This window comes from Atta colombica, unplaced genomic scaffold (assembly GCF_001594045.1).
Source record: "Atta colombica isolate Treedump-2 unplaced genomic scaffold, Acol1.0 scaffold29, whole genome shotgun sequence".
Classification (NCBI taxonomy): Eukaryota; Metazoa; Arthropoda; class Insecta; order Hymenoptera; family Formicidae; genus Atta; species Atta colombica.
In genome coordinates this window covers 317,926-340,652 of record NW_017259392.1, presented here as the reverse complement: position 1 = coordinate 340,652, position 22,727 = coordinate 317,926, and the positions used below count along the sequence as shown (strand labels likewise).

Here is a 22,727-nt window from a genome sequence, read left to right as displayed (position 1 = left end):
GAATTTTGACTTGTTTATTCTGATTCTCCATTTCTTTAATCAAGACTGGATTTTGCATAGAGATTTTTGCAATCTCTCTGAAGCAAAAACGGCATTTTTGTGAGATGTTAGTATTGCTGTATCACTGGCAAATGTAGAATCTTTTGTTGCAGGTAGAACAGATGTAAATAATAAATAAAGAGTAGATCCGAGGACATTTTCTTGAGGTACTCCTTAATAGATTGTAAATCCGTAAATATATCATTGTGTTTAATCAGAAAGTGTCTTAAGTCTGTCACTTAAGTTTGACTTTAATAAATTATAATAACTACGGGACAGATATTGTTTAATTTTAGTAGAGTAGGTCAATATGCCACACTTTGTCAAAAGCTTGAGTTACGTCAAGAAAGACAGCTGAGCAAAATTCCTTTTCTTCTATACTATTGTTCATTGTTTTTACGACTCTGTGGACTTTGTGCTCGATTGTCGAATGCTCTCAAAATCCAAACTGATATTTTGGAAGTTTGCCTCTTGATTTTAATCTTTTTAGAAATAATTTTTAACAAACACTTTAGATAATATTGGTAATAGATTGATTGGCCTATTGGATGCAATTTCCACTGAATCTTTTCCAGGCTTAGGTAGTAATATAATTTATGTCACTTTCCATATACTTGGTACATAGTTAAACCTCAAAATAGCATTGAAAAAGATAGTATTAATTACCCTGAAAGCTTTTTCTGGAAGTTCTTGTAACACTTTCTTTTCCATTTATTAAATCAAATTCAAGTGCTTTTTCAGATGTTTTTGCTTTATCAATTTCGCTTCTTGCGCAAACATTTAATAATCTAATTGATAGAATTGATTGTTGCTTTATTTTTCTTGTAGTTTTCCACAGTAAATAGTCGGTGGCTTATGTAGCTGAGAGATTTTTAAGGTATTTTTTTTGTACAGCTGCATTTTTTCCTTATGAAGCAGTATTTTCAAATCTTTCATGCCTTGTTCAACTTGGCTTTGTCTTTAATCGAGCGCATATACTGCCATTGTTTTCTAATTTTGCGTTTCTTTTTTTTGATTTTAACATTGGATGAACAATGTTGTGTATTGTTTTGAGATTTTGTTATTGGCGTAGATTTCTATGCTGCTTTTTGTATTAGTTTGGTGAATTTTTCTGTAGCTTCTTCTAATTCTAGCAGATTTAATAAAGATTTAATAAAGATTTTGCAGTTCCTCATTTGATATATTTTTTAAAATGTTCCCAATTTGTTCTTTCATTGTTAAGATAGGGTAATTCGTTTTTTAATTTTAATTTTATTGAGGATAACGTTACTAACAGCAGAGAGTGATAATCAAATGATAGTTCAAAATACTCAACAATCTCGCGAGGTAGTTGCTGATTATCCCTTTAGTAACACAAAAGTTTATGCAGTCTGGAGTTTTTCTTCAGTCAGTATGTAGATTCAGGTCAGTAGATTGTCCCGTTGAAAGATGCTGCAAATTATTTTTTAGCATGGTTTCGTACAGTTGTTTATCTTCGGCATCTTCTCAATCTTGAGCCCTAATAGGGATGTTTGACGTTACAATCACCCCCGGCCAAAAATCTCTGATCCAGAGTGTTGAAAAAGTCTTCAAACTGGTCCTGCGTTATTGAATGAAATTTAGAAGAACAAGTATAGTACAGCCGTGTAAATGGTCCTATTCAATCTTCTATGACTACTGGTAGTCATTACTTGAAAGTAATCCTTGTCATATTTTGTACTTTTGTGATGTTTAATTTTTCTTTTAATTATTATGGCTGTTTTGCCATGAGCAGTTTCATCCGGGTGTTGAGTAACATAAGTTATGTAATTCTGAATTTTTAAATGATTGCGATTAGTGAAATGCGATTCAGATATAAGCATTATGTCTATATTTTTGTTTTCTAAAAATATTTGAATTCTTGAGCATGTTGCGTCAAGCCGTGTATCGATTTTTAGGTAAGCCATTATATTTTGGCTATTATGACTGCTAAGACATTGAATATAGAATTCATCTTTGTTAATAATTGTACGATTATTTTTTCTAGTTTGTTTAAGTATTTATTTATTTATTGGACCCTACCGATATCGATAGTTTTTTGATGACTTTGAGAGATTTTTCTAGCTTTTTTTTAGCTTTTTTTATATGATATAAATGGTTGCACTACATTGTTCATCTGGATTGTTTTGTTTGTTGAGTTTTTATTCTGTGATGTTGATAGTGTTTCCTTTATATTTTTACTTCTTAATGCGGGGAACATTTTTTATCGCAGTTTAAAGACCACATAATCTTTATAGTTGGTGGGGATTCTCGCCGCAGTTAGCACAAATAACACCATCACTTTTCGTTTTCCTTGGGCAATCTTCAGTTAAGTGATTTTCAGCACACTTAACACATCTTGGACTTTTGTAACAATAGCTTCTTGTATCATGTCATATTGTTGACACTTCATGCATTGGGAGATTTTCCTTGTAAGATTGTTCAAAAATTACTTTTTTTATTTTCTAATTCTGTAAAGAAAAGTAGTAGTAGTTTTTTGAAGAAACGTTATTAATTCTTATCATGTTGTATTCCCTCGCTGCCAGTTCTTTTTTTATATCTTGAAGTTCGACTGGGATGTAAATTCCTAAGGATTTGAAGTTACAGTCCTCTTTCCTTTGATAAGTGAAAAATTCAGTCTTCTTTTCTTTCAATGCCGTTAATAATTGGCAAGTATTTTTCTGATTTTTCTGATATTGGCTTGTATTTTAACCTTATTTTGAGGATTTTTACCTTGTGCTATGTTATCTAATAAGTCTTATGTAAAAAAATATTGGAATTTTTAATCTGCATCTTTTTATTTTTTAGTTACTATATCAATCATCAATCATTTTTTAGTTACTATATCTCTAGAGAATCATATATTGAAAAACTATTTTAGTATCGATTTTAGATTTAATGAACAGTCATGATATTATTCTATCAACAATTTATATTCTCGATGAGAATATTGGGAGAATATTGTTTTATATTATGCATTAATGTGAAAAATATCAATAAAATCTATTTGTGTATAAAACTATAAAAAAAAACATATTTTATCAAAATTATCAATAAATTACCATTTTACCGTAAATAATTGTCAAATTTAATTTGACGGTAATTTTACATCTCTACCTATTTATATAAAATATCAGTTATCTTTGTCAGTCCAGTTTTATAAAAACATATTGTCAATTTTAATTGAGGCCAATTTTTCTTCTAAAGATTTCGGCATTTAAAAAAAAATTGTTCTCATGCAATCCCAAATCAATACATAAAAATATAGAACGTAACGTTCGTACGGCAGAAGTTGAAGACTTGGTAGAAAGAAAGAGAAATAATCATGGAATAGTTCTTTCGATCAAATATTTAGGAATGTAATAGAGATCATTCTCCAATGATCTTAACCTTGATGTATATTGACAAAAAAACATTGATCGTGAGTGATCTCCAACAGATTTTATATAGCGATCGTTCTTCATTAAAAAGTTATTAACAATCATTGAAAACTATTTCACTACTTTGAAAAGTCGTATGATTTTAGGTGAAAGTATGGGATGAACCGACTAGGAGAATATAGCTTTCCACGCGAAGCGAGTTCCATCCTCCCCCTCTGCCAAGGGATACAAGAGATGGGATGGAAGGGAGGGAGATGGAGTGAACTTTACTTCGCATTGTAAAATGCGTGGAGGCAGTACGTGCCGCCCCCAAAAGATATGACTTAATCCAATCCATATTTTAGTATTGATGGTCCTCGCCTTGCGTGGAAAGTCATAGGCAATGGAGGAAGGCAGGGTGAAACTTGCTTTGTGTGGAAAGTTATATTTCTTTAATCGTTCCTCACCATATCTCTCTCCCTGCCTAGAGTTATCTGACTTTTCATGTTAAGCATGGAAATAAGTATTAAACATGAAAATAAGTACTTTGGCTGTTAAAAATTTTTTAACGAATAAAAGCGACAATAAAACTTATTGGAGGTCACTCAGAATCTTTACTTGACAAGGTCATTGTTGTTGGGAGTTTTCTCAATGTAAATAATTAGCATGATTTATCTTATTATTCTGTATATAACAATATTTAAATACAGTTACCAAAAAATGAATAATTTAGCAGGCAAAATATTTTTCTGTTCAATTAGATTTAAAATAACTACTTTTAATGTGCTATAGCAAAATCTGTTCATTTTTAATTAATTTTTAATGGTTTTTTCTAAAGAGACATTTGATTAGTTTCTCATAATCTGCAATGACATCATTCGGTTTAGATGTTTTCAATGCTTCTTTTTTTATTTTACAACACGTAATGAACGATAAACAGAATGATTATAAATGCTTAAAATGCGTGCGCGTCCAAATTGATCACAGTTAAAATATTACAGTTAGCCAATTTGACCGAAGGCACTTTTTTTTGTACAATTTATGCTGACTCCTTTGTATACTTTAAATAATATAAGTTATAATAATATAAGTTATACTTTAAATAATATAATTATAAGTCATTCTTTCCTTCATCCCTGCTTAGAGACGCATGATTTTCTAAAGAAATACGATAAATCTTGAAGTTTGTTCGCGTCACAAGTTCCAACATGCTCCAACATGCTCCTACTCAAGCAGAGTTACCATTTTTTTTTTCTTTCAAAATTAGAATATACGTATTAATATTAGTCTGTAACATGGAATTTGTAAATTCTATGTTAACAAAAACGATCAAAATTTTCGTAATCGAGATCCTTACTGTTTAATATAATATCTACAGCTTTAATCCGATATGTAGAGTGTAAAGCTGTAAAGTCGATAGATATTTTCTGGATATATTGGCTTAAGGAAAGTCTTTACATAGAGATATGTCGATTTTTTACGTGCCACTATTATGTGACGTATTAGATTATATATCGTTAGAAAGGTGCTATTTCATATAATATTTTGAAATAGACTGATCATAGACTTGAATGATACTGACGCATTTAATTAACTCATTTAATTAAATTTAAAAATGAGGAAGTAAAAATGAGGAATATTTCCGACATTTTATTATAAAAAGACATATTTTATTATAAAAAAGGGAAGAATGCTCTGCAAGCCGCAGAAAAAATTTTTCATGTTTATGGAGAGGATGCTCTAACTAGACAAACAGCAGCGAATTGGTTTCGCCGATTTCGAAATGGAAAGGATACCAATGAGGCCACGTCAGAATTATTTCAAACTGTGCAATTTTATTCTTTTCGATGGAACTCACAATCCACTAAAACTGTTTGTTGTCCAAGCAATTAGATGCTAAGAATGAAAAATTCTTACGAGATTTATGGAATATCACGCACAGTTACAGTGTCTTCATTTCACCCTACCATCATTATACTTTCTCAAAAATTATTCGTATATATATAGTGCATAAAATAAAAAAAAATGTGCGCACGCACATGCACATACACACACCCACGCCCACTTTGACTTTATTAAATATACACTTTGACTTTATTAAATCTTTCTCAGCATAAAATAAAATGAAAAATAGAAAGTTCTAATAGAATCATAAAATCAATAAAAGTGATTAAATTTATGAATTTTTTTTAAATTTAGCAACATAATTACAACATTTAAACATTTAATTTTAGATTTTGTCGTATAATTTTGTAAGTGTGCGCACTTATTACGATACCTATTATTATTACATTAAATTAATAATGATAAATTAATAATGATATAATTTTCATTGTTCGAAGCTTCAAAGTTTGTGAAGTATCGAAGTTTCGAAAATTCGAAGCTCCGAATCTTGAATCTTTCAAACATCGAAGATTTTAATGTCGAATCTTTGAACCTTCGAAATTTCGAAATTCGAATGTCGAAGCCTTTGAAACAAATCACCAGTCCTTCACGTCAATCAACACCATTATTTGTGGTTTAGCCGACAGTAGCTATAATATAATTAAACTTTGCAGGGTAGACTATTTTAATCTTTCCACGCTAATAATTCGAAAAGGAAGCATTTCTCCTAAAACACAAGAGAAGAAAGTTGTGTGATTTTGAGAGAGGAAGAAGTTAGCGATCTTAAATTTGACTTTGAAAACATATTTTAAGGTCATTAAAAAGAAGATTAACTTTGAAATTTCATATGAAATCTTCTCTTTTTTAATTGCATTCTTCTTATAGCACACTTCGAGAGCTTTCCAAAGCATTATAATAAAAACAAATTAATTAACAAAATGAGCTTTCTAGATAATAAAACAATTATCAGAAAAACAATTATGCGGGCGATTGAGAGCAATAATAGCGCAGAAGTACGTTTGATCTTCACAATAATATATTTCAATTCTTATACAATATCAAGCAAACGTTTCAGCTCCATTTGAGCCATCTTCAGCGATGAAATAATTACATGTGATGTTGTTGGTTGTACATCATGTGATATATTAAATCAAAGAGTGCAGCAAGTAGTCTTATTTCCAATTTTAAAAGCGTAACTGTCAGAAAGCTGGTTAAATAATCGCTATAGAATAAAAAAGAATTAGTACAAAATAGTGACGAAGAGGAAAGCGAATCTTGAAAAGATTTATTTACTGCATTCCTTGACTGTAAAACATTAGAATAATATGTCAGAACGTTAATTAAGCAAGAATATTCGATATTATTATGGACTTCGATATTAAATAACGTTCGTTTAAAAATGAGCATTGAAAACATTATATTGAGTATGAAAGAAAGTCATAGAAAATAAAATAAATAACATTTAAGACACTTGAGTTATGAATATACATTATAAAGATAGTCACACAGTAGTTTATATTATGTACATATTCAAAAGTCATAGATTAAAAAAATCATAGATTAAAAAATTATAATGATGTACTGTTTTTGACAAGTTATCAATTAATTTATCAAGAAATTAAAAATAATGTCAACATACTCTATTCTTTCATGAAAACCTTATTAATAAAACTAATGATGATTTTAAAACATGTTAAGAATGTTTAAATAACATAGTGTAAAAATTCAGTGTCATTTTAAACTTTATCTTATAGCTTGATATTGAGCATTTCCGGCATTAATCTTTTCCTCAAATATCTTTCATTATCTAATATTTTGGTGTTATCAAAATCAAATTCATGTTCAAATTATAATCTGTGTTCCGAGATGACTGATAGATTTCCAGATTTTTTGTTAATGTCATTACGATGTTCCTTAATTCTAATATTCAACTTCCTCTCAGTCTGCATAGGATGCGTTGCAATTTTTACAATTTATCTTGTACATTACATTTCTTTTTGAATCATTCAAGAGTGAATCCTTTTGAGCCTTAACAATCCCATCGAATTTATTAAGACTGAAGAAAGATAATTTGACATCAAGATAGTGATGTTCTTATACTTTTTATAAACAAATGGTAAAAATGGTAAAGTAAACCATGACGTTTTTTCTTTATCTATTTTAATATCTTTCTTTTTATCTGTTTATCTTATCTGTTCATTATCAATTAATTATTGTTAATTATTGTCGCTGCCTACTACTTTTTCCCATCTCTCAGGCAATTTTCGAATTCCATCTCGAAAAAATGACTCGTCTTTAGAGGCGATCCAATTTTCGTCAATTTTCGATTTCTGCGAAAGAAGTGAACCGGTGATTTGCTGCATCCTTCGGAACAACCAGTAATCGGAAGGAGCAATGTCCGGAGAATACGGCGGGTGCGGTAAAACATTTGAGCGTTTCCAAATATTTTTTTACGACTTTAGTGAGGCCGAGCGTTGTCATTAAGAAGAATAACTTTATCATGTCTTTGTTCGTATTCCGGCCGTTTTTCTCGCAATGCACGGCTCAAACGAATCAATTGTAACCGATCGCCTGTAATGGAATCGCCAGATTTCTCATAGTAAACAAGATCCTTTTGGTCTCATCAGATACAGAGCATGATCTTCGAATTATGAATATTCGGTCGTGGTGTTGATGTTGAGCTTGATAGCAACGATTGACCGAGCTTAGCGTAATATTTTTTCTTCTTGAGGTTGTAGAATATCCTTTTCATCTTCAGTTACAATCCGATTCAAAAAACCTTTCTCTGTTGTCTTTGAATCAGCTGTTCGCAAAAAATTGAAAAATCGCCTTTCAATGTTTCTCGATTTCAATTCATAATTTTCTTGTTTTTGAACATTCTCATGACTCAATCGTACAGAAACAGCTTGTTGAGTTACCCCCAATGATTTTGCAAGCTCCTCTTGCGTTTGACTCTGATCTTTTTCGAGTAATGCCTCTAATTATTTGTCTTCGAATTTTTTTGGCTGTCCAGAGCGAGGCTTGTTTTCAACGCTGAAATCTCCATCCTTGAAACGTCGAAACCATTCCCTACATGATTTATCAGTTGGAGCAGTGTCACCGTAAACATCACGACATGCATTCGATGGGCTTCAGCCACACTTTTCTTCCAATTAAAGCAGAAAATCAAAACCTTCCACAAATGCTGCTTGGTTAACACAAAATTCGACATTTCAAACACAATAAAAATCAAGATTTTTATGAAAATCAAAGCGATATAAACTGAATGTTATTAGCAGATGTTTAACCTCTCTGAAACCGCCAAAATAAACTGTCCATGATCAATCAATGAACCATCAATGAACCATTCAACAGCTGGAGTCATCTTTAGGGAAACGGACCGAACTAATTTGTACTCCCAATAAGATGATTTCGAACCGCCGTCGCAATATCATCAACATATCTATAATAAAAAGGCACTTTGTGACCAAATCTCTTCAATGCTTCCCTCTCCAGATCTTTCATTATTAAATCTACAATGATAGGCGACAACGGAGAATCTATAGGTGTACCAAACTTTTGTTTATAAATTCTTTTATCAAAGGTGAAAGATGTAGATTCCAAAACAAACTTTAAGGCTTTCATTTTTAGGCATGCTACAAGACCGTGAGATGCCACCTTTTTTGCACTTTTCAAAGCTAAATTTATGGGTGTTGTTGGTGTACAGTGCCGCCATGTTCAACGAGATTAGCGAGAAGTTTTCATCAAGTTGTGCTTCGTTAAGATTTTCTATTAGTTCGTAATTATTTTGTCTGTAGCTAAACGGTTTAGGAATATTATATATCTTGAAGTATCTGATATAAAAAGGAGGCCAATGAATATAATGTTCTATCAATTGATGAAATAATAATTCTCATTGGATAATCAATTTTATGATTTTTAGGAACATCATTGCTCTCGGCAAAATCATTACAGTACAATTTTCTATAGCCGAGTCAATATATCCACTATTTCGTCATTTCGTTAGCATAGAGGGTATAGTATCAATAAGTTTTCTTGTAGGATCCCTATCAACCAATGTATATGTGCTTTTTTCTTCAAGTAGATTAATCATTTTTTATCTGTATTCATCAAACTACAATAAAATATTTTTTGACAACATTCTTGATGTTTCCACAGTGTTTTCTATATAAAGATTATGCGTTTCGCGGGTTTCCTCCGTGTCCAGATTCTTGAAATATCATCGTTTTATGAACCTTACAGTCCACTTTATTAGGGCGAAGAGTAGCCTGATACTGAACTGTTCCTCCGGGTCGTTCCTTTTATATTACGCTACTTGTTGGAGTGATGGGAGAAAAGAAAAGAATTGTGGGTGAGAGGTGGAGGAAATTGATCGGTCTTCAATAACCGGGAGAATGCTTTTCCATATTTTATTTATGTGGTAGCCATTATTTCTTTTTAAATTGTCAGGGTGTTTTTGGATCTCTAATAACTTCTCTATACTTTTTTGGAAAGTATGATGTAATGTTGGTTATTGTGATCGTTTTCTTAAATAATATTTGATGTCTTGTTTCGATGTTGTGTTCTGATAATGCTGATTGCGTGTTTTAACTTGACATCATTGGTGTTCTCTATAGATTGATCATTCTCCCGGTTTCTCCAATGTATATTTTTCGCAGAAATAGATATTTTGTATACTTTTGCGGAACTGAGTGAAGAACTTCGATCTTTAGGATATCTTAAGATTTGCCCTATCTTTTTGGGTGATTTAAAGGTAGTTCGGATTTTGTATTTGTTTAATATCCTGCCGATCCGATCTATTGTTCTTTTGACATATGGGAGAATGGATAGGATTCTTTCATCTAGTTGTGTCATCAGAGACTGTCTTAATATTTTTTCATGAAGTATTTTTCGAGTTATAAGGCTTAAAAGTTGCAGTACCGCTGGCATTAGCAAAATGCCTGACGATTAAAATTTCTTGAATGTTGTTCAGAATCATGTCCTAAATAACATTTGTTAAGATCAATCAGTTATTGGAGATTGTTTCTCTTATTTTCATTTTTAAAAATTTATTTTTATATAATTCGAAAGGTATTTTATAAAAAAATATTTTATTATTAGATGTACAACTTTGCTTCCGCCATTTTTTTCCGAAATTCGAGGCTTTATTGTAAAAAACTGGTTATACATTTATGATTCAAAGTATTGTCCATCGCTGACCACTACTTTCTCCCATCTTTCGGGTAGCGTACGAATCCCGCGTCGAAAAAACTGGTCATCTTTTGAGTATCCACGAATCGATCCAATTTTTTCTTCTTCATAAGACCGGAAGTGCTGGTCAGCCAGGCCGTGTGTCATTGATCGAAACAAGTGATAGTCAGAGGGAGCAACGTCTGGAGAATACGGCGGGTGGGGTAGGACTTCCCATTTCGACGTTTCCAAGTATGTCTTGACCACTTTCGCAACATGGGGTCGAGCATTGTCATGCTGCAAAATCACTTTATCGTGTCTCTCGTTGCATTGCGGCCGTTTGTCTTTCAATGCTCGGCTTAAATGCATTAATTGCGTTCGATACCGATCGCCTGTGATTGTTTCAGTCGGTTTTAACAGTTCATAATACATTTACTAGCCAAGCTAGTCCCATCAAATACAGAGCATGACCTTGGACGTCAAAATCACCGTTCTTGAAGCGTTGAAACCACTCACGACACGTTCTTTCACTAATAGCGGCCTCACCATAAGTATTTGAGAGCATTCGATGAGCCTCAGCCGCAGATTTCTTCATATTGAAGCAAAAAATTAAAACCTCCCGCAAATGACGAGAATTTGGCTCGTAAACTGACATTTTCAATCGAGAATATCTTTATGATGCAGACACAAATCGACTAATGTTTCTATGGGGTTATGTTGACAGATGCCCAAGTTTATTGTATGACGTCTATGATCTATTTATTTCGACCATCACTTACCGCTAAAGCCATCTATAGGAAAACGGCGGAAGCAAAGTTGTACACCTAATATAATGCTTTGGAAAGCTCTCGATGTATGTTATTATATAAATATTGGGTTGTTCAAAAAGTCATTGCGTTTTTTTCAATAGATGGCGTTGTCCACGTTTATTCGTATGCGAGCGTGACATGAATGTCGAATGTTTACGCGCATTTTATTGTTGACACTTAACCTAAAAACCAAAAAAAAGTTGACGCGATTCGGTCGAGTTTTATGCTTGCAATTGTGGTTCGAACATGGAGAATTTTGAAGAGATTCGCTATATTCTGTTTTATTACTTCAAAAAAGAAAAGAAAGCAATTGAAGCAAGGGAAACATTGCGTCGAGTTTACGGCAGAAATGTCGTCAAAAAACGTCAGTGCCAGCACTGGTTCGCCCGATTCCATGATGATGATTTTTCAGTCAAAGACATTCATCGCTCCGGTAGACCTTCCAAGATTGACGATGATGAAATGAAAGCATTGGTGCAAGCAAATAAGCATTCAACGAAAGCTTGCTACTGCTCTAAAAGGGTCCGTTGAAAGTGTTCATGACCATTTGAAATCGCTAGGCTTCGTAAAGAAGCTCGATGTTTGGGTACCGCATGAGTTGAAAGAAATTCATCTGACGAATCGCATGAGCGTCTGCGATCAACTCATCAAACACGAAGAAAACGATCCGTTCTTGAAGCATATGATCACGGGCGACGAAAAATGGATTGTTTACAACAATGTCAGCCAAAAAAGAAGTTGGAATAGACAAGGTGAAGCATCGGAAAGGCAAACAAAGGCGGAGATCCACCAAAAGAAGGTAATGCTGTCAATATGGTGGAATTGGAAGGGACCTGTTTTCTATGAGCTACTTCCAAAGAACAAAACGATTAATTCCGTCTACTGTGAGCAGCTGCAGAAATTAAGTGATGCCATCGTACAGAAATGTTCCGAGCTAATCAATCGTAAGGGTGTGGTGTTTTACCACGACAATGCGAGACTACACACAAGTTTCACAAGGTCACTCGGCAAAAATTGTTGCAACATGGTTGGGATGTGTTACCACATCCATCGTATAGTCCAGACCTTGCTTCATCAGACTTCCATCTCTTTCGCTCCTTGCAAAACTCCTTGAATAGTAAAACGTTTGTTTCTGAAGACTTCATCAAACAGCACTTAAACAGTTTCTCGCAGAGAAGGATGGGAAGTTTTATGAACGTGATATTATAAAGTTGCTCGGGAGATTGCAGAAGGTCATCGAATAAAACGGCCAATATATTATTGATTAATGTTCATCACGTATATTAAATAAACACACCTGAAAATCAAATGAAAAAAACGCAATGGCTTTTTGAACAACCCAATATATAATGAAACAATGAAAAAGGGAGAAGGGGTTTTTTTTTGAAATTTCAAAGTTGGTCTTCAAATACTTTCCCTCTTCCCCTCTCAAAGTTAAATTCCCCCCCCCCCCTCGAAGTTGTATTTTCCTCTCTCTCTCTCTCTCTCTCTCTCTCTCTCTCTCTCTCTAAATACTTCCTTTTCGAGTTATCAGCATGGAGAAGTTAAAAAAAGCCTACCTTTATACAAAGTCTTTAGAATATTTCATTCGCGACATTCTACAATATTTCAAACATAATGTCATTAGAAACTGTAATATATTAACTATAATATATTAACTATAATATATTGTATAACAATAATAATAAAACTGTACGCAAGTACTGTACTTTGGAGAGAGATTACCAGAATATTTTGTATGAAATATTCAGAAAGATTGGAAGCGAAACCTTTCAAGAATATTAAGGGTAATATCGTTAATGTAATATTTCAATGGTTTGTCTCTACAATATTTCATTTGCAATATTTTTAAATATTCCAAATAGAATGTCGCCAGACTATTCATACGAAACGTTCAGAAAGATTGAAGCGAAACATCTTCAGAACATTAACAGAAAATTGCAAATATATTTCAAATAGAATTCTCTAGAATGTGATTCAAATGAAATATTCCGTAAAAGACATTTGGAATATTTTGATAATCTGGTGACATTTGATGCTGTGTAGGAGAGTATATAGTATTGATACAGTATGTATTTTTGACTGTAAACTGTGTGTATAACTCTTATTGAATGGATAAAATAGTGATCCTATCGGAGTTCGATTTTTACTTTAGGACCTTCTTAAATGTATTATTATTGCAGTCTACATGAATTTTTGATTATTTAAATTAGAGTAATCTTCAAAATTAATGTTTTTTAACTTGAAATTGAAATGTGTCGATATTCACGTCCATTACCGTTCTTATTTCTCACTTCATTGCTGTAGCTTTTGTTGTAGCGCGCAATGCGATTATTACTATAATATTTGTATGTATATTTGTTTTTTCAATATAAAATATATCAATAAAATAATAACTTGAATATTTTTAAAATTTCTTTAATTTGCCAAAAATTGTTTATAATAATATTCATTGAATTATTTGCATGAATTATGAACAAATTGGGCACGTCAAGTATGCTGCTTCTGGAGATCTTGCTTATTTCGATTTTTTTGTCTGCAATTTTATTTTTTCTTACTGATATAAAAATTTCTTCTTAGTTTTTGCGCCTTTCATTATGCTATCTATTGCATTTTGTTTTCTCATTTTTAATGTGCTGTATCTGGAGACATGATAGTGTCTCGGCGTTAAGACAAGCGAAGCGTCTTGGCACAAGACACTGCTGCAGTTCTTTACGCGAGCCGAGTTGCGGTAGATCTGAAGATATGATTTTCAATAACGGATGAACTGATCAAGTTTTATACATGCTAAATTGATAGCTAGTTACCACTTGGATTGTATAATGAAAGTGCTTTTATTTTTTTTTCTATGTATCCTACGCGCGAGTGGAGATATTGCGACATAAATCTCTGAATTTTATCATAATTTTAAGAAACATTATTATTAATGTCATCGACTAGATCAGAATGTACGGTTGTAGCGTCTGGCGCTAGGACATTGATCAGATAGAGGTGGGTGAGAGAGTGGCGCCAATTAGCCGGAAATCGCCATTTCCAGCAAATATTTATGACGCAATTCATCATTCTAATCTTTTTTTTTCTAACGTTGTCTTCTAACTAACAGTTGATCTATAAATGGTAAAGCCAATTCAGCATTAGGCACATGCATTGGCCACTCTCTTTATATTTTCTCTAAGATTGGATGTCTGGCAAGCGCGCCATTCGAGTTATGATGTTTAGAGGCTCGCGGTTATGTGCGTTACGGCGCGGGACACTTGTAAGACATCCCTACTTTGTATGCGCCAAGCTATTGATGGTGGATATGCGGCGCTTTAGAAATTAATATCTCGATTGCGAAAATTTGGAAAATGGTCAAGAACTAAATTAAGAAATGATAATGAAAAAATGATTTTATTCGTTATCGATTTCTATTTATTAATAATAATATTTAACAAAAGGAGATCGAACGGAAATGAAATTATTCACTAATGTTTGTTAATTAAATTAGGAAGTGATAATGACAAACTGATTTTTAACTTAATATTTAACAAAATGAGAACAAAAACAAAATTATATATTACTATATACTATTATATAAAATTATATAGTATTTCTTAATTAAGCCAGAAGATAATGACCTATTTGACCTGGATTTGCGTTGGTTTATAATTTAATATTTAACTAAAGGAGATCGGATGCAAATTGCAGACTAGTTTAATATTTAATACATAATATTTAATTAATACATAGTATTTAATACATAATATTTAATACATAATATTACAACGATGTTCTTATTGAAAATATTTTTATTTCAATCCAAGTAATGGGAGCTTTAATTCTCTGTCAAAAATTACTACTCTTCGAAAAAAACTAATGTACCAAATTAAAAGTAAAAACTTAAATAATATAGTCTTAACTAGAACAGATGTTTGTTTTATTATTCATAAATTTGTACTGAGCAATAGTGTAATGATGTCCTCATTTTAATTATTTTAAATAATCCACTACTTTTGATACATTGAAGAGGATCCAATCCATGAGATCGAATCTGTATGTTGAATTTATCACACGGAGACCTTGTGTTGGCTCATATTTGGCTATTTTTTCATATCTTTTAATTTATTCCTTTGAACCTGATACTACTACTTTCATTGAATTATTAATTAGAGTTAAGTAGAATTTATTACACTTCAGCATTTAGCCAAGAAGGGGATTTGGTTTACATAAATTCTTTATCCACACTCATCCTTCCACACTGCTAGTATCTAACTCTAAAAAACAAATAAAAGATTTTCTTAATATTCTTATTTTCATTTCTTTATCGTAATATATGTTCTTCTATCTTATAATATTTATTACCTATATCACGGCCTGACCACTATACAATATATTATAGGGTCTTTCAATAGGGACGCTCGAAATTTGTTAGATCATAGTAGCCATGTTGTTAAAATGACATCTGTCAAATTTGTTGTTTAGTAGTGTATGGCAAATCATCATGGAAGATCATAGTGTTGAGCAACGTGTGCAAATCATAAAATTTTATTATCAAAATCAGTACTCCGTTCGAAAAACGTTCCGCGCATTACGTGATTTTTATCCTCGCCACAACCGTCCTGCCGAGTTGACTATTCGTTTGATGGCCAAATTCGAGTTAACCGATTCGAATAATCAGCCAATCGAATAAATAATCAGCCAACACCAGTATGTCGCTGAAACGCAAGGTCTACTGAAAACATCGCTGCTGTGCGTGAGAATGTACGGGAAAATCCGAGGCGGTCAATTTTTCGTTGTTCACAAGAACTTGGCTTTTCTGCGACTTCAACTTGGTGAATTTTGCGTCGGGACTTGGGTTTGCACCCCTATAAAATTCAACTGACCCAGGAACTTAAGGTAAACGATCATAGACAACGCCGTGTATCCCTGATTGGGTTCTGGAGCAGTTGGTTCTGGGAAGTTAATCCAAATTTCGCCAAACAAATCATCTTTAGCGATGAGGCGATGATTTTTGGATGAATGGATATGTGAACAAGCAAAATTGTCGAATTTGGGACGATATCAATCCATGCGAGATACACCAGCTCCAAGTGTATCCCGAGAAAGTCTGTTTGGTGCGGATTTTGATCTGGCGGAATCATCGATCCGTACTTCTTCCAAAACGAAGCGGACATTGTCATAATCGTCAACAGTGAGTGCTACAGATCGATAATAAGCAACTTCTTGTAGCCTAAATGGATGATATGGATACCGATAACATGTGGTTCCAACAGGATGGTGCTACGTGCCACACATGCACGCATGCCACGATGGACATTCTGCACGAGCAATTTGAGGGCATGATCATTATCTCGCGCGGCGGCGACGTGAACTGGCCATCGAGATCATGCGATTTAACGCCTTTAGACTTCTTCCTTTGGGGCTATCTTGAATCGCAAGTCTATACGAATAAACCGCAAACAATTGATGTTCTCAAAGTCAACATAACAAACGCCATCCAGCAAATTTAGCCAGATTTATGCGAGAAAGTCATCGAAAATTGGACCGCCCGAATACGTGTCACCAAGCGAAGCCGCGGCGGACATTTGAGCGATGTTATATTCCATACTTAATGCCATAAAATATTCTTTCAAAAAAAAAAAAAAAAATTGAGTGGATATCTCATACACAACTTGTTTTATTTATATTTAAAAATCGAGCGTCCTTATTATAAAACCCTTTATATTACAGTACAATAGTACGATTCCTAGCTACAACTATACATAGATATGTCGCAGTACAGTATATATTTCTAATATTATGTCACATCTTTTCTTTAATCATGTCTCACGCATTTCTAGATGCAAATTTGTCTTCCTGTCTAAATATATTACTCCATGTTCTTTACCTCGCTAGTCTTTATCTCGCTTGTCTTTTCCTCCGTTTTCCCTTTCCTGATCTCTTTTTTTCTTTCTCTCTCTAATTTACCTAAAATTTTAAAACATTTATCTGAATCTACTTCTTCGCTTCAAAATTCCTTCTATATTTCCTCCTTATCCTTTTCTAATTCCCGAAACCAACATACTTTTGAGCATTCCTCCACATAGTGTTTTATATAAATCTATCCTTATTTTGCAAAATACGTATTCTCTATATTCCTTATCTAGTCAATATTTATTTCCTTCCTCCATATTCCCACATCTAAGCCTAATTAACCCTCGCACTTCTTCGCCTACTCCTATTCTACATATGTTTTCCTTCCTTAAATAATTGGGACATCTATTCCCCGTAAACTCTTTGTACCTTTCATTGTATCTCGCAGTTCTCATCCTACTAGCTTCCCATTGTCTTTGCCCATTCCTTTTCCTCCTAATTATTTTCTCCTCTAACCTCCCATTTCTATCGTCCCCTAGCATTTATTTCCCATCCATTCCTATAAAACCTTTCTCTTTCTTTACGATATACATCCTTATATATATCCTTCGATATACATCCTTATATATATCCTTCCTTTTATTCTTTTCTTTTTATTTCCAACATCGAAGTAGGCCGGCCCTTCTTTTCTTTAATCTTCTTTGGTCTTTCATGGCTCGTATTTCATGGTTTCATAGGTTCTTCAACCTATCCTTATTGTCCATAGCTAATTCCCTCATTATTACATATCTCGGAGTGAAGCAGAACTCTATGTTGAATTTCCATTTCACATAATTTAACATAATTTTCTCCAGACTTCCTCTTTCTTCCTATCCCCATCTCTATTCTATACTCCATAACACTTTGTACTATTATATTTAAATAGTACCCCTCTCCTTATAAAATCGTTTCTGCATAGTCTTTCTCCTAAACCCCATATCTTTTTGGCTGCCACCCTCCTTTTCCTGCTCAATTCTATTATATGATCTTCATAATCACCTTTTCTATTAAAAAAGCCTAAATACTTAAAACATTGTACCTCAATCTCTCTACTCTCCCATTTCCATGTCTCCACTTCTTTCTTTTCGTTCCCATGCTTATTAAATACTACTATCTTTGTTTTTTCGGCGCACAGTTCTAGTTTCCTACCTTTTAAAAATCTTCTTAGTATTCATCATATCTATCAGCGCAACCCTATTTTTCGCTAACAGCACTATATCGTACACTAAATTCTATCCTTATACTATCTACCGCAACTCCCCCTATATTTCTATTTTTTAACTCTCTGTCAAAGCCCGCAATATACAATACAAGTTAAACAGGAGTGGACTCAGGAGTGGACACAGCCCTGCTTAACTCCTCTTCTTAACTGGAACTTCTCTGTCAAACCTCTGCTTGTTCTGACCGTAATTTCCGTGTTCTCACATATATACTCCAATCTCCTTATCAGCTGTTCCTTGATTCCATAGTAGTAATTCTCCTTAGTAATTTCCATAGTACACCTCCATCCATTCTGTCGAAAGCTGCCTTCAAATCCGCAGAGAGCATATACTTTCCTTTCTCTACGCTTGCTCTTGAATCAAATGATTCAGTACGAATATGTTATCCATTGTCACCTGCCTTTTTTAAATCCTGTTTGCGTCTCCGGGATTATGTTTTTTTTCCCTACCTCCTCTTTCAATTTAATTCTTAAAATCTCCGCGTACCATTTGTACGCTGTACACAATAACGATATCCCCCTATAGTTTCCTACCGATTCTGTGTCTTCTCTCTTATATATTATAATGGTACAATACTTTGCCTCCAATCTTCAGGTATCTCTTCTTGTCTCTAAATTTGTCCCAATAGTTCTATCATGTTCTTCCATAACATATCTTCCGTATATTATATTTCCACGCTTCCATCGAAATTCCATTTATACCCATGGTCTTTTTGTTCTTCATCTTCTTTAATGTTCTCCTAATTTCTTCCTCTTTCAACTTTTCCATTTTCTGTCCTTCTTCTCCATCTCTCTTTTGTCTCCATTTCTTCTTTTTCCTGTTCATCTATTTCAGTACGTTTAGAAGGTTAAAATCCATTTCTCTGTCTCAATGTTATCTCTCCATATCCTCTTGTCTTTTTTTATTTATAAATTTTCCTCCTCTCTTTTCAAATCTTTCAATTCCGTTTCTCTTCTTTTCTCTTTTCTTTTTGCTTCTTCTCCTTTAACTCCTTAAATTTCCTTCTTTCTTTCATGTATTCTCTCCTATCTATTTTTCCTAGTTTCCATTTCCTATATATTCTTTGTGTGTCCCTTTTCTTCCCGGTATAACTTCCATCCCACCAATTTTTATGTCCTAGTTCGAATCTTTTGGTTTTTACCTTCTTCTTGATTATCGCTTCATGTACAATTTTCTTGATCCTTTGCCTTTTTTCCTCTATTGTTACTCCTTTTTAATCTGCTTCGCCAGCTAGATTTCTGTTTTTTCTTGATATTTTATAGTCTTCATTTCATAATTATCTCCTTTATCCCTTACTTTTTTTCTCTTTCTTTGTTTTATGCCTCTCCTTTTCTCCTTCCATGCTAAGCATCAGCGGCATGTGATCCGAGTCCACCCTATCTCCTATCGCAAATTCCTTTATGTTTTCTCTTATATTTTCGTTTGCAATCACATAATCAATAATCGTACTACCCCTATATAAGTATATTACCTCCTACATAAGTATATTCCCCTCCTTTCGTCGATCTATTTAAAATGTATCATCCTTTTCTTTGTGTCCAATCTACCAACTCTGCCTTCGTTTCCTATCACTTTGTCTTTCTCTTTGTACTTCTCCTTTCTATTTCTTCTTCCCACTCTACATTATCTAGTTCGCCTGTTCTTACATTAAAATCTCCACTTATTACTATTTCCTCATTTTCCATATCCCCAAAATAACAAATATTGTACTACTTTATTTTTTAATTTGATAGAATTTAACTTGGTTAAATTAATTATAACTGTATTTAGATTTTTACTTTTAATTTGATACATTAGTTTGTTTCGAGGATAATAATTTTTGATAGAGGATTAAAGCTGTCATTACTTGGATTAGAATAAAAATATCTTCAATAATAATATTTTTGAAGAATAAATAAAACTGCTACTATTCGAATTGGAATAATAAGAAGATACATAACGTATAATTTTATATATTTAAATTTTATTCGGGAAGCATATTGTTAATGCCTTTTTAAAATTTTTTTTTTAAATAAAAAGATAAAAAGGTTTGTACTGATATCATGCATTTTGTATTAATAAATACCAGCCTGCAATTTCGTTTGCATCCGATCTCCTTTAGTTAAATATTAAATTATAAACAAATGGAGATTTAGATCAAATAGATCATTATCATCTTCTGGCTTTGTTAATAAATATTGTATAATATATAATTTTGTTTTTGTTTGATTTCTTTTTGTTAAATATTAATTTAAAAATCGCTTTGTCATTCTCTAGCTTAATTAAAAAATAGTACATAATTTTGTATCTATCGGATCTTTTATTAACTATTTGGTTATAAATAACATTTTATACACTTTAAACGTCTTCTGTATTAGGTCCCTTTAGCGCACAGTATGATAACACACATCCATCATATCAACCGGTGCCTAGTTTTCATTCCTTTGAGAATATTTTATTTTGATAAATATGCCGATCAGAGGAGATCACACCGATGATATTGACTTTGACATATGCGAATCTCTTTGAGGTCACTCAAAGACATGACCTTGTCAGCAACATATATTAATGTCAAAGCCATCGATCGATATATTAACCGAGATTTTCTTATCTTTGTTTTTTTTTTAATATATAATGTCCTTAATAATGTTTATTAATAAATAATAATATTTTGTCGCCATAGTACTTACAATTTCTCCATATATGAATAAAAAACTATTCAATCAACGAAGTAGTTTTTAATTCTAACTATATTTTCACAATAATATTAAAAAAAATGATAATTAAGTCGATTAAATGAATTTTGAACATTTTACAAATATTTCCTTAACTGTTTATGGATTAAACAGTCAATACTACATATCTATCAAATTTTAATCGAAATTGGATTTGGAAAGTATACCGAATTCTTACCATAACTTTTTACATCTTAAATTCTAGATTTGACTTTATTAATTTTGTTACATTCAATTTTCATATAAAATTAAAAAAATTATTCTTCAGGTTGATTTTTACGCAATAGTATTGAATATCAATGTGCGTGCGTGCGTGCGTGCGTGCGTGCGTGCGTGCGTGCGTGCGTGCGTGTGTGCGTGCGTGCGTTTTATACAATTGATTTACATCGTAGAAATTAATTTATGTTTTATCAATTATGATTATTTAGGGTCCAGCAAAATATTTCCAGTAAGCCAAAGACGTCAAACATCAACAGGTCTGAAAGTTACAAGGAGCGGATACATCATAAGGTAATTAAATATATTGTTCAGTTTTAAATACATTTAACCATATAACGTTATAATGATTATTAATTTATTTTATGCATCAAAAAAATCATATTTGATATAATTTTTGTTTTATCAAGAAAGTCGTGCAATTAATATATAATATTTTATAGCGGTTTTCACTGAGCCGTACTAAGTGCGTACCAAAAACTCGTTCAATGACAGCAGCACTTGCCGAAAATGCGAGTTTCTTGCACTCCTAACTAAACATGTGTTGACCTTAGTGCAGTTTTATAGTGTACTTTTGCCGCTATATTTAATGACGTAATTTGATGACGTAAAATAATTCATAGTTCGTTATGAAAGAATTTATGCAGGAAAATGCATATATATATCTACTATTGTGCAAGCTGTTGATTTAGAAACGCGAAAATGACTTTTTGAACTGTAACGATAATATAACTACTTAATATTGATATTATTATACAATATACTCTATATTATTATACAATATATAAAAAATTTTTCATGTATGATAATTTTATAAGTATATATAAACGTATGTATTAGGTGTACAACTTTGCTTCCGTTTTCCTATAGATGGCTTTAGCGATAAGTGGTGGTCGAAATAAATAAATCATAGATGTCATACAATAAACTTGGGCATCTGTCAACATAACCACATAGAAACATTAGTCTATTTGTGATCTGCATCATAAAGTTATTCTCGATTGAAAATGTCAGTTTACGAGCCAAATTCTCGTCATTTGCGGGAGATTTTAATTTTTTGCTTCAATATGAAGAAATCTGTAGCTGAGGCTCATCGAATGCTCTCAAATACTTATGGTGAGGCCGCTATTAGTGAAAGAACGTGTCGTGAGTGGTTTCAACGCTTCAAGAATGGTGATTTTGACGTCCAAGGTCATGCTCTGTATTTGATGGGACTAGCTTGGCTAGTAAATGTATTATGAACTGTTAAAACCGACTGAAACAATCACAGGCGATCGGTATCGAACGCAATTGATACGTTTGAGCCGAGCATTGAAAGACAAACGGCCGCAATACAACGAGAGACACGATAAAGTGATTTTGCAGCATGACAATGCTCGACCCCATGTTACGAAAGTGGTCAAGACATACTTGGAAACGTTGAAATGGGAAGTCTTATCCCACCCGCCG

The 22,727-nt window shown here is 32.8% G+C and overlaps 1 protein-coding gene across 8 annotated transcripts in view; it reads left to right on the top strand.

The window, feature by feature from the left end:
* Positions 1-22,727, top strand: part of LOC108690011 (rho guanine nucleotide exchange factor 12) — a 368,684-nt gene that overhangs the window by 184,653 nt on the left and 161,304 nt on the right. For all 8 annotated transcript variants that reach the window (XM_018197048.1, XM_018197050.1, XM_018197047.1 and 5 more), the window contains one exon: positions 21,491-21,572. In XM_018197048.1, coding sequence (XP_018052537.1) covers positions 21,491-21,572 — 82 coding nt within the window. The remainder of the gene's footprint in view (positions 1-21,490; positions 21,573-22,727) is intronic.